Raw genomic sequence first — 12,572 nt, forward strand, 5'->3', positions numbered from 1 at the left:
TAGTTTTGTCTAAAAACACACTGCGAGTATTTATTACATTTTAATTTGATTTAAAAAAAAAAAAACTACACAAATTATAGCCCTATTATTTAACAGTATTTTCGAGTTTCCTAATATTAACATTTATTAAGAAAAAATCTATTAGAAATTACGATAAAAATTTGTTTTAACAAATAACAAAATTATTTAACACATTTACAATTAGATACAAAAGATGAACAAAAGTAAGAGGTTGTTTTAAATATGGTCGTCGTCATTCAGTTCTGCCTAAAATAATACAAGAAAAATTATGTTAATAAGTTTAAAAACAAAAAATTATTATAAACGGTTACATTCTAATCAAATCTGAATGAAAGTTATGAATTTATATATGTGGGTTGTCTAATATTTTCTGATTGACAATTAATTATCACAATATTTGGTTGACATTAATTTGATTTAAATTTCCTATTTAACTAGTTATTTTTTTTTTTATTTACAAGGTAACTTTATGATGAGTATAGAAATTAAAAACTTTTCATACTCATATATATTATATTAACCATAATTTGTTTGGAAAAAAAATTAGACGATTAGACTAGGTTGAACATACTTATTTTTCAAATTACTTTATTCAATTAAGTTAGTAAGTGTATAGCTAATATTAACTTACTAACATAAACCTGAGCATTTTTAATTTAAATAAAATAAGCATTTCTTTGGATATTTGTCTAAGTGAAAATACAATTTTACTAATTATTCGAGATTTTATTTAAATAATGTCTAGATTTAACTAACATAATATTGTAACATGTTAAATATGTATATTAAATTTAAAGTAATTCACTTCAAAGTATTATTCCGACTTACTTGAATTTAAATTTTTGTCATATCTTTCTTGTAATCTATACAAATAAGTTAGAGCGTGAACATTTCCAATGTTGATCAGCTCTTTTATCTTGGGGTCATCGATTAAATAATTAGCTCTATAAATATAATATTGAAATGTCAAACAACATAATAACAGTAAAAATAAGTTTTGAAAAAAAAAATTCTAAACATTATTTTTTTACACTAAAATTAGATTTGTAATTAGAAATGAAAAAATAAATCTTACAATTGTTCTGCGTCGTAAGGCGATAGTGAATTACACATTGAACATAGAACCCAAAAGAACTGTTTGAAAGGATAATCCAAAGTATCGTCCATAGCGTATTGTATTCCATGCCGATGGACGTAAGTCGACACTAAACGCTTGCCGATTTTATCATTGCACTGATTTATTAGCCGAGCTATTATGGAAGCTATTTCTATCTGTCGGATTGTTCAATAATAAAAACACAATTACTATAAATACTAAATTTACAAATTGCATGTCGACAGTACTGACTATACTAATTAAAAGTGTATACTCACCACGTCTTTGAATTTGATGTCTTCAAAATTTTCGCTCTCCGAAGTGATGTTTTCAAACATGTACACCAAAAATATGTCGATGATGTTGCATAGTTTATTTCCCGTTTCTCTAGTACAAAACATATTGAAAACGGGCCTCAACGCTTGCTCGAAAATATCCTAAAATGTAAAATATAACATTGATTTATCATTACATAGAAGAGCTAAATTAAAATAATACAGACCATTTGAATAAATTGCAGTAACGTGATTAAGTGACTTATGTCGATCAACTCGTCTTGAATCAATCCAACATATATTTCGAGTAACTTTATTGTGTTCACATCATCATCAGATTCTAAATTTCAATAAAGATAGTTAAAAAAAAAAAAAGTCTACCATATTAAAACTCTATTGAAAGCAAAAGTAGACAAGTACCATCATTTTTGGACACGTTGAACATAAACGCTGTTAGTATATGATTTTGATTGCTGTCAAGTTCGTACGGCTTCTGAATGGAATTTTGGATTCGTAAAAACTGTTCAACAATTATAAACGACTAAAAAAAAAAAAAAGTAATTTTAATAATTTTTTTAACTAATTTGTGATGTCTAAATTTTAATATTTACTATGCTCGAATTCAGAGCACACGTTTGGTTTTGAAGCAACTCCTTTTTTCCAAACATGTTAAAGTAATTAGGAAAATTTCTATTTATTTAAAATATCACATTAATAGATTTATTTTTTTGTTTTACAATTATTTGAAAAAATAAATTAAAAATATTCTGACCGATTCGCAAAGTTCGAACACTTGTGCATCGTAAGTTTTCATGACACCAAACATACATTCTATAAACTTGGCTGCATCGTCTTCAATATCAGATTCAGTTCTCAATTTGTTTTTCAATATTTCAAAATATGCATAAAACGCAAACTTCTATTGACAAAGTAAAAAAAAAAAAACAATAAAATTAAAAAAGAAAAATTGCAAACAAACCAAAAACGTTTAAGTAAATATAATTTTTGTTTTGTCTATTATTTTTTAAATTATACTTTTCGTATCAAACACAAAAAAAAGTCAAACAAAGTAAAGCAAACATTGAATGACTTACTGAAACAACCAAATTATTTTGAGAATCCTTTAAATTTGGTATGTAATACGACAAGTACAATAACGTATTCAGCTCTTCGGGTATTTGATTGTATTTCGCGAGTGACCAAATTCTGATTAAAGCCAATTTCTGGCACAGCAAGCTCGGTAAAGCCTAATAAATAAAAATAATAATTAATGTGCAATTGCAAAATAATAAGAAACGACAACAAATTTACCGAGTTTTCTTGGTGATGCATTATAGTTCCACTTTTTATTACTTCGACATTGACACGAGCTGTATTTTTAATATGTTCTAAACAAAAGTTATACTCCAAGGGCTTAAAACATAATGATATTGAATAAATGTTTCTCGAAACCATTTCTAAAAGAGTCGGAACATCGTATGTGTTGTAAAATATAGACAATTGCTCAAGTATAATAGGTATCGCCTGAAATAAAAAAATTCAATTTAAGAGGACGCTACCCAGGCCATTTCTAAAGGAGTAAAGTATAGGCAATTTTTCGAAAAATCTTAAATTAGAGTTTGAACTATATTATATACTTATTAATACAGTAATGAGGATACTTTATTGATTGCCATTTTTTTCGTCAGACTATCACAGTCACTTCTATAGGATGAATTACAATTTTTTCCCCATCAAAACTGCTTTGCGCGGGACAAGAACGTGAGGGCAGTATTAACAGTAGATTTACCAAATTTTCACAATGTATAGAGAAGAACTTTATTGATACCTATACTTAATATTTTTTTATAAGCAAATGAAAATTGAAAAAAAAAATAGAATCTTCACGAAGAAATAATTTTAATTGTGATTAAGTTATCAAAAAACTAAAATCACTACCCCGTAAATAAAGTTCTTCTCTATCCATTGTAAAAATTGTATACGGCTACTGTAAATACCGCCTTCACATTCTTGTCCCCCGCAAAGCCATTTTTTTGCGGACAAATTACGGGTGGGTAGCGTCCTCTTAAGACAAATAAGTAAGTTTTAATAATAAGTATAAGAGTCCGATTTGTCTAAAAACAAATCGAAATTCAATTTGTGAAAGTTTGTATAAATTTAAAAAATAACAAACAGATCAATTTTAATCTAATTACATTAAATTTCAAATTTTAATTTAGAAACGAGTTTTAAAAATAATAAAAAAAACATTTTTCCTTATTGGAAAATAGGAATTTTCAATAATTATTAATTTGCAACAATTTTTTGTACATAAATTCTAAACAAAATGGTCTAACTATGAGTGTTTTTTTATTTTTACAAACGATACTTAATCCCGGATTGATTTTTTTTAATCAAAAAATAATAATTTAAAAATGACAAGTAGGTATTTGAAATAAACTTCTACTAAATTTTTTTTTCTCATTTTATACGTAATTGTAAGTAGTAAAATTAAAGTTCCAAACATATGTTTTTTGACTTACCGTTTTGTCTAATTTATAGTCAACAAATTGCATTAAAACTAATAGTGAAAACGCATAAGTGTGCAACTCACAGTTTTTCATTTCATTCAACAGACATGATAACATACTAGCGGTAAATTCTCTTTTCTCCACCTTATTGATGTGGTTCTCCGATATCTGAAAATAAATAATCAATTCGTGTAAGTGTTATAATTTTTTTACTTTACGTTTTAATTTTTTTTAAGGCAACGGAATAATATATTCAAAAAAATGACATCTGTTTATTTTTCATATTTTTAAAATTTTATCATTTTTCCACTCAGCTGTTCAATTGTTAAATAATAAATAATAAAATGGCTGACAAAAATAGTAATTATTTTATTATTGAGATATAATATATTATGTAGTTTTAAACAACTAAAACTATTAATTTTAATTTATACATTTTTTTAAAACGATAAACTAAGTATCACATATTTTACCAATACGAATCATAGTAGGTGATAATTATTAAAACAAATTTACTTACGTCCATAACAAATCCCATGTTGGCCGTTTTCAATTCAGATCCGACACCAGTAATTTCTCTTTTTACTATGTACATCAACAGAGTGGCTAAAATGCATTTTTCATTTTGATCTAAGAAATTTTCTGTACTCAACACTTTGGCTATGAGCTTATAGTCTTTGAGGTCGGGACAAATTTCATAAATAGCATCGGAGAAGAAAATCTTGGCGATCGCAGACAAATGTTGTGGAACTCCACTTAAAAATGTTACCAAAAATTTCAAACGGTCTTTACGGTTAGGTTCTGTATTAACGAAATGTTCGAAGAAATGTTGGCCAGCGTAACAAGCAATGTTCGAGTTTTCAGAAAAAATCAACTCTAAAGCTATCGATTCGATTGTAGATGAATATTCTTCGGTATCGTCACTGAGGAAAAATTTTAAAAACATGTATTAATTTGTAACGACATAGAACATTTTTTCAAAAAATGATTAACCCATTCATTGAATGTAATTTCTGTATAAACCCAATGGTTTTTTTTTTCGTTTTCAACTTTGTAAAATATTTAAATAGTTACCTATCTAATATAGAGTAAGCCTTTAAAGCGGAAATGGCTACGTCTTCATTTTTAGATAATAACAAATTTGTTAAAACTGACAAAAGTTTTTGGATCAGACGCTTCACATCTAAATCGTTATAATGATAGGTAAAAAGGTATTTGCAAATCTGAAAACAAAAACATAATTCTATCCAAATTATTACACTGATAAAACTAATGCAAGCTATAATTACTGATAATATTTTAAAAATAATGTCAAATTTAAAAATATTTTTTTAAAATTTCTCAATAAATAATATTGTATTAATACACATGAAGACAAATCACACATCTAACTTAAGAATGGTCCTTTCTAGAAAAATTCTCGTCGCAAAAAGAGTACATTTTTATTTACCTACTTGTTAAAATAAATTTATTATTCAGTAATCAACTAAAAAAAATTATATTTGATTAGTTTTTATTTAAGTTTTTTACATTTTATGTTCATAATTAAAATAAGTTACTTTTTTTTTTTAAATTCGTTCAAACACCAAGTTAATTTTATTTGTTAGTTTTTGTTTTAATAAAAATGTACATTAATAATTTCCAGGTCTGCTTCTAACTAAGATTTTTTGTCTACACTAAATTGTTGTTAAACTAATATTGAAAAAAAAAACTATTATAATTAACATTTAATTTTTACCTTTAAAGCGATATTTTGCACGCAACAACTTTTATCACACAATGCGTAATAAATATGTTTCCAAAATTGATTAATAAAAAATGAGGGATTTATTTGCAACCATATCTCAAGTTCTGATAGTACAGCTTCTCTTATTACATATGAAGAATCTCTGTAGGTTTATCAGTTTAAAAGAAAAATTTATTAATTAACATAAATAAATGAAAAAGTACTAAAGTGGACAGTCGTTAGAACAAATTTTTTTTCTGCAAGTAAAAGCCTTTTATTTATTTTAAACAGAACTATCCAATGGCCTAAAATATCTTTAGTAGTAATTTTCAATTAAGTTGTAAAAGGGTTGTTGCAAACCGTTATACTAACTTCCATCTCTTAAACATGAATTCTTCCAAAAGCTCTATAACCAGTCCATTTATCAGTACTGTTGATTCGGATTGCATCAAACCAGTAATTATTTTTAAGCCTGAAGACAACATAATTTAAAATATTATTAAAACTTAAGTGGGTTATTGTATTTACACTATTTACTAATGATGGGAATCCGAAAATCTGGATTTGTAAAAAAAAAACACTATTTAAGTCACTTGAAAATCTTATAAATATTAAATACTATTACAATACAAAGATGTGTACCTAAATAAAATTTGTTGATAAATTGTTTTAAAAAAAACTTAACTTATTCTATAAAATGCTTTTGAATTTTGGATTTTCGGATTTCAACAAATCCGAAATCCAAAAGCAGTTTTTCTTTTTAGTGTTTTGTTTTATTTTTACATATTTATAAAAAATAATTTTACTTAAGTACACAGCTTTATATTGTAAAATTTTTAACACATATGATTTTTAAGTAGCTTAAATAGCGTTTTTTTTTGTGAAAATCCGGATTTTCGGATTCCCTTCACTACTATTTACACATCTTGAGGTTACTTCCATTTAAATAGATTCATTGGTCTACCAACGTTTTGGAATACTTGCACATTCCATCTTCCGAAACGTTGCCGCCATGATGTGTAAATATAGTGTAAACATATTTAAAATTGTTTTTAATTTATTAGTTTAATTATTAATACATAATAATTCATCAAATGATTTACCGAAATACGTGGCCAAGAGCCTCGGTCCCGGAAACATTGATTGCGACATTCTAACAAAAATATCTCGCAAAAAAATGAAGTAGTTTTTACATTCAGTCGAAGACAAAAACAAACTGCTGTGCTGACTAAAGATAGAATTCAGAAATTGTAATGTTTTAATTACACTTGGTAATTTCTTTATTGTTTCGGCCGAGTGCAACCTGCCGTTGGTGTTCTGTAAAAAAAGAAATATTAATAATAAAAAAACAATTTGCTACTTTGGGTTTAATAACAATAATAATATACTAAACAAACCACGGCATTATTTAAAAACAATTTTATTTAAATAAAAATTCAAATAATTATTAAAAATAAAAAAGCAAATTATTTTAAATACCTGGTTTATTTTATTTTTACATATTTATTTAAATAATTTTGAATTGAAATTGTTATTTAAATTTGATGAAACTTATAGTCAAATATTTGTTTTAAATAAAAATAATATTTTTGTTTATTGTTTATTTTATTTATAAACATCATTAAATTATTATTATTTTTAATGGGAAAAACTCTTCTGGCTTTGGTTTAAAATTTTATGGTAATTTATTGTCGAGAAGTTAAATTTTGTGGCAACGCTATTTCTATTAATATATATTTTAACCATTTTTAAACTGTATTTTAATAATAGTGAGAGAAGGAGTGGGAAAGTGGTTTGGAGCTCACTGTCGCGGGTTTGACACTCGGTAACGGGCGCTCTCTTTGCCAGGCGAGAAGTCATCTGGTAAAAAGAAGCCGATATCCTTCTCTCTGAAACCGGACTGACGACTCGTCCCAAAAAGCGAATTTGTCTAGAAATCATCTCATGATAGCAACGTTGGACCTTCAAGGCCGGTTAAGGTACATGATTATTGTAGCGTTCTATACAAACTTTATCTTGCACAATGTTAATGATCCCGGATGCAGAAATTAAAAGTTAAAAAATATGAGCAAGAATTAATTTTGAATATCAACTTACTTCTTTGGTTTATTTAGAACAGTTTAAGTATTTAATTTTTAACATATATTTTAATTTATATCATCCATTTTTGTGGACAAAAATGTATTTACAATAAAACGTCTCAAGTCTTGTAGTGATTGAATTACTTAAAATATAAATTTAAACTATAATTTTTTTTTATTAAAAAACCCAATCCACAAAAATATTTCACTCTCATGCTAGTGAAATATTTCTTGAGTGACCCTAAGTTTATATCTATCATAAACCCTATATATAATATCTATATCGGGGACCGTAGGGCTAAAGAACATTTTTGCAGAAAACACAAGAAAAAAAATTATTTTCTCCAAATATTTTTAAAAATGATGGTTTAAAGTTAATTAAAATTCAGTCACTCAAGACAAAAAACATAACACAGTGTGAAAAGTGATACCAATATAAAATCGGAGGAAAAGAAGTGTTAATATTCTGCAAACACAGAAATAAAATAAAATTACCAATGTATTCAGACAGTTAGTTATTTTCATATACATCTCGTCGGAGTTGAAATTTGTAATGTCACTAGTGCAAACTTCTATGTCTAGGCAATCGACAAGAACAGCTAATAGTTTTATTGTTCCAATCCTTGGATTTTCCTGGAATACATCAACCCATTTGTTCACTATCTGAATCATCTAAAATCAGTAGAACAATTTTAAGTAATAACACAAAAATTACATTAATTTTACAAATAATTATTCGTGTAATTTAAAATGATAGGCAATTCCATTTAAAACTTTATATTTGAATAAAAAATAAAAACACATCATTATAAAAACCAATTCTTTTTCAGCAATGCATTAATACTTTTGCCGACAAATAAAAAATATTAAATGTAATAAAAAAAACCAGTCATTTAAAAGTCTAAGTTTATTGATGAAACTTCCAATCAAAATTTTAACTGAATTTTATATATCAGCAAAATCATTTATGCATACCTGAGAAAGTTACATTACAATCATATGTTTTTATTTTTTTTAATACTCTCTTGTTTTTTACTTAGTGATCATTTAGACTGAGCTAACGAAACATTTTGTTGGCAGATATTGATTTTGTTGTTACACTAATACTATTTGCTATAATTGTATAAGTGGCGGTATTGCTGGCGCATCATAATAAAAGTTTTGCCGTATTCGTCCAGAACCGGGGTTGCTTACCTCTATGTCTTGATTACTTGTACTGACCAAGTCCGCAATACTGTTTGATGATAATTTAATTGATGACGATGACTCTAATATACATCAAAATAACACATTTATTGTTGGCATCACAAATAAAAAAAATAAATTGTTGTCCAAGCATAATACTACAAAGTACTATGCTATAAGATTTCCTTCAGAAATTATCGTCGCCAAGTTTCTAAAAGTTTCCTGTTAGTTTGGCGACAAGTCATTAAATTTTAATAAACAATTAAAATGTATCAACTGTCATATCAACCCAATACTATCCGTTTGGGTAATGAACGATATTTTTCCTTCACACCATTATTGAAAAATATGAAATTTAATTAACAATTAACGTTGTTTAATCTGATCAGACTTACCGTTGACAGCCATGGTGAAATGTAGTACCTTTCTACTGCAACTGTACTTCAAGTAATACTTTTCTTCTTTTGTTTTTTTATTACATAGGCTGTTCAAAATGTGTAGTTGCAATAAACAGTATAAATCAACGAGTAATCAAATACTATTTATTTACGTTAATTTGTCCATTACGGATTACCAACTAATTCAAATTTTTATTATACACTTTTATTACTTTAAACTTTTGTCACTAAACGACAGATTCAAAATTTCAATTGAACTTGCAGTAAGAGACCAAAATTGCTAGAAACCGGTAAGGACTAAGGATACATAACTATGGTGATTGGAGAGTAGACACTGCATTCGGCAGCCGAAAGCCCGAAACGAGACTATGGCGATTTACAGGTTAACCAACTTAATGCAAGTCTAACGTCGGCCATTTATAATTTTATGGTAACAACAATGTTTCTAACCATGGTCTAGATGTTGTCAGTGCGGTGTAAACTAGTTTAAATTGGTTCAATTAAAAAGGCAACTGGCAATTCATTTGTTTTATTTGGGGTGTGTAGTATATTATTTTGTTTTGCAAAATATAACTTCCAAAGAGTATATTTTGTAATTTGTTGCAAGTATTTTTTGGAACAAAAGTCTACTGGGAAAAATTATTATTTAATATAAATTATATTTCTTTTTTGACACAAAGGATCTTTGGAACAAGAAGAAACAAACGTTGGATTAAGTATCCCAAAATGTTGTTTCTGACAAATGTAACGTCCAAAACAAAAATGTTAATAATATGTTAGGTAAATGTATAATTGTTTTTTTTTTTGTACAACACAATGTGCCCATAATTCATTTCTTTTAGAAATCTAAAATTCATTTGACCGGTTCTTTATTTCTTTGAGTATTTTTTGGTCTGTTTGTCTGTGACTTTTTTATGTTTGAAAAGATCAACGTATATTTACTAATAAATTATTGTTCTAATCGATTTTCTAAAAGCGTAATTTGTATTGCACTAATGAGTACCTAATGACAATTTACACTTGGAACAGGTTGGAAACCGATATTTAATATGGGGCAAAATATAGGCAATATTTGATACAAAACGGTGTTGAATATACCTACTATTTTTCCCGTGTATATAATTTTAATATTAGCTTTAACTTTAATTTTATAATGATTTTAGACCAATAAATCCTTACAAAATGTCGTCTACTTAGAATGGTCTGATTTCAAATTAGTTAACATTTTCCAATTTGTTGGTAAATAATTATAAAGGAGTGTTAAGAACCGATTAAAAAAAAATTCAGTTCTATGCAGTTAAATTAAATAATTTTATTAAATTGGTTGATTTTTTGAAAATTTAATCGTATAATTTTTTTTTTCGAAAACAGCAAATAATCTAAAATTAGTTTTTATTTTTATAAAGTTAAAATCGGACCGACCTAAGTAGTCGAAATTTTGTAAAACCAGATCTAAATTGTCATAAAAATAATGATTTTTGTTTTTATTCTAAGTTCTAGGTTGGTAGGTGTGTATTATAGTATTTAACAAACTTATAGCAATTTGATTTTTATATTTTAGCATCTAATCTTTATTTATTCCATATTTAATTAAATATGTATGTATTTAGACCATTTCACCTAGTATAGTAGTAACTAGCAAGTATTACATGTAATATCTATTCTTTCTTAGCGAGATATTTACTTTTCATTATCTAATCCTGTATGTTTATAGTAATTGTAGTGATTATATTTACTAAAAAGTTAAACAATACACTATTACTTATATTACTTACACAGTCACTTTACACATTTAATTATACATAAGTTGGTTTACTGCATGGGAAAAAATATGAACCGTTGTAATTAATTAATAATGGTGATGGTTTTTAAAGAAACAAAAATATATTAACTGGAAACTTAAATTGTGTCCGCGTGTTCCCAAAATTACTATTTTGAGAAAATACCGTTTATATAAAAAAAAAACGGCAGTATATTTTGCCTATCACCAGTGCCCAAAATCTGTTTTAAAATCTGAATAATATATTGTATTCAATTTAACGCTACGACGTATCTTTAAAATTATGTAATATAGTGCAAAATAGAGAACTGAATTAAAAACAATATTTATTAATTTATTTGATAGAGTTCAGTAATTAAAAATAATTACTTATTTACAAATTTTTGTCTTATATTTATCGGCTAAATGATTATGCATTTCTACAGTTCGTGGATGAACCCAATTTGTAGTATTCTAAAAACGTTTAAAATACAAAATACTTATAATTGTATACTTTTACTGAAATACATAAGCAATTTTTATTATTTTTAAAAAAATATACACATGTTTTATTCAATAAATACATTTTTTATTGGTATAACTAAGATATTGTTTTACACAAGTATTTAAAATAAAAAATATATTCCGTTCAATAAAATATTAAGATAAAGGTTTTAACGAAATTAATTTTAATACTCGTATTAACAAAATGTTCATCATTTCCGTGTCGAGATAGTCCTTGTCTCAGCATTAGAAATTATCACAAATATAAATATTTTGAAGCAATAAAAAATTGACACAATGGGAGTTTCTGATTGGGAAACTTGAGGGATGACCGTTAGCGGGCCTCTAAAAGACATTGTTTGTCCTTAAGAATATTTTTATTCTTATGTAGAATTCCTAAGAGATAACACCAGGATTCACCGTGCTAGAGAAATTATAAGCCAATAGAACAAAAAAACTAGTATGTGCATTATTGTGTGAAAGTGAGTTTTCAAATTGGCCGATTTAGTGAAAAATTCGTTAATTATCTGTGTATAACAAATATATTTTACTACTTACAAATACTACTTACTTAATACCTTTTTTCAAGAATATTAAACAAATTGTAAAAAAAACGTGTTTTTACGAAACCGGTAATTTTATAAATAATTTATATATCCTCCTCGACTACTGAACCTTTAAATTAATCTAATTTATATTATGGCTATTTTGGATTTTATTTCTATAATTGTGTCACTTTCTAATGTTTTACATTGAGTTAGGATTTCATCAAATACAATACACCCTCTCACCCACAGTGCTTCGATAGCCTGACATGTTATATTGTTTAATGTTGGAAACACGACAAAAAAATGCCATTTTTATTAAATATTTGTGAGAAGTAGTGTTTTTTAAACGTTTCCATAATAAATGGGAAAAAGCCTACTTTTTACCTAAACACGTGTTGATATCAATATTTTTGGGTGATTTTTATTAATTAACAGTCCCCTGAAATACTGAGGTCCTTTTTGAAAATAG

The 12,572-nt window shown here is 26.4% G+C and overlaps 1 protein-coding gene across 3 annotated transcripts; it reads right to left on the reverse strand.

The window, feature by feature from the left end:
• Positions 1 to 70: 70 nt before the first annotated feature.
• Positions 71 to 9,600, reverse strand: LOC126841710 (uncharacterized). 3 transcript variants are annotated; one of them, XM_050578306.1, is made up of 18 exons: positions 9,290 to 9,600; positions 8,904 to 8,977; positions 8,205 to 8,381; positions 6,732 to 6,945; positions 6,001 to 6,100; positions 5,641 to 5,791; positions 4,977 to 5,125; positions 4,423 to 4,825; positions 3,915 to 4,070; positions 2,704 to 2,916; positions 2,487 to 2,639; positions 2,165 to 2,311; positions 1,813 to 1,933; positions 1,620 to 1,732; positions 1,396 to 1,554; positions 1,097 to 1,293; positions 850 to 965; positions 71 to 267 (listed from the first exon to the last, which is right to left on the reverse strand). In XM_050578306.1, exons 1-18 carry the CDS (start codon positions 9,300 to 9,302, stop codon positions 254 to 256), a joined length of 2,670 nt encoding a protein of 889 aa, XP_050434263.1. In that variant the 5' UTR covers positions 9,303 to 9,600; the 3' UTR covers positions 71 to 253. The 3 variants fall into 3 exon arrangements, with proteins under 3 accessions (XP_050434263.1, XP_050434265.1, XP_050434264.1); XM_050578307.1 differs by having other exon boundaries at positions 223 to 263; positions 846 to 965; XM_050578308.1 differs by lacking the exon at positions 8,904 to 8,977.
• Between the last annotated feature and the right edge of the window lie 2,972 nt (positions 9,601 to 12,572).

Source organism: Adelges cooleyi, unplaced genomic scaffold (assembly GCF_023614345.1).
Source record: "Adelges cooleyi isolate 19-005CV unplaced genomic scaffold, UGA_ACOO_1.1 ACOO_flye_CR_arks_rails_tigmint_CR_PRNA_41, whole genome shotgun sequence".
NCBI lineage: Eukaryota > Metazoa > Arthropoda > Insecta > Hemiptera > Adelgidae > Adelges > Adelges cooleyi.

Coding starts and splice junctions, on each gene's coding strand:
- LOC126841710 (XM_050578306.1), bottom strand. Junction 5,792..6,000: donor TTCATGTTTAAGAGATGGAA/GTTAGTATAACG, acceptor ATAAACCTACAG/AGATTCTTCATATGTAATAA. Junction 1,294..1,395: donor ACATCAAATTCAAAGACGTG/GTGAGTATACAC, acceptor ACAATCCGACAG/ATAGAAATAGCTTCCATAAT.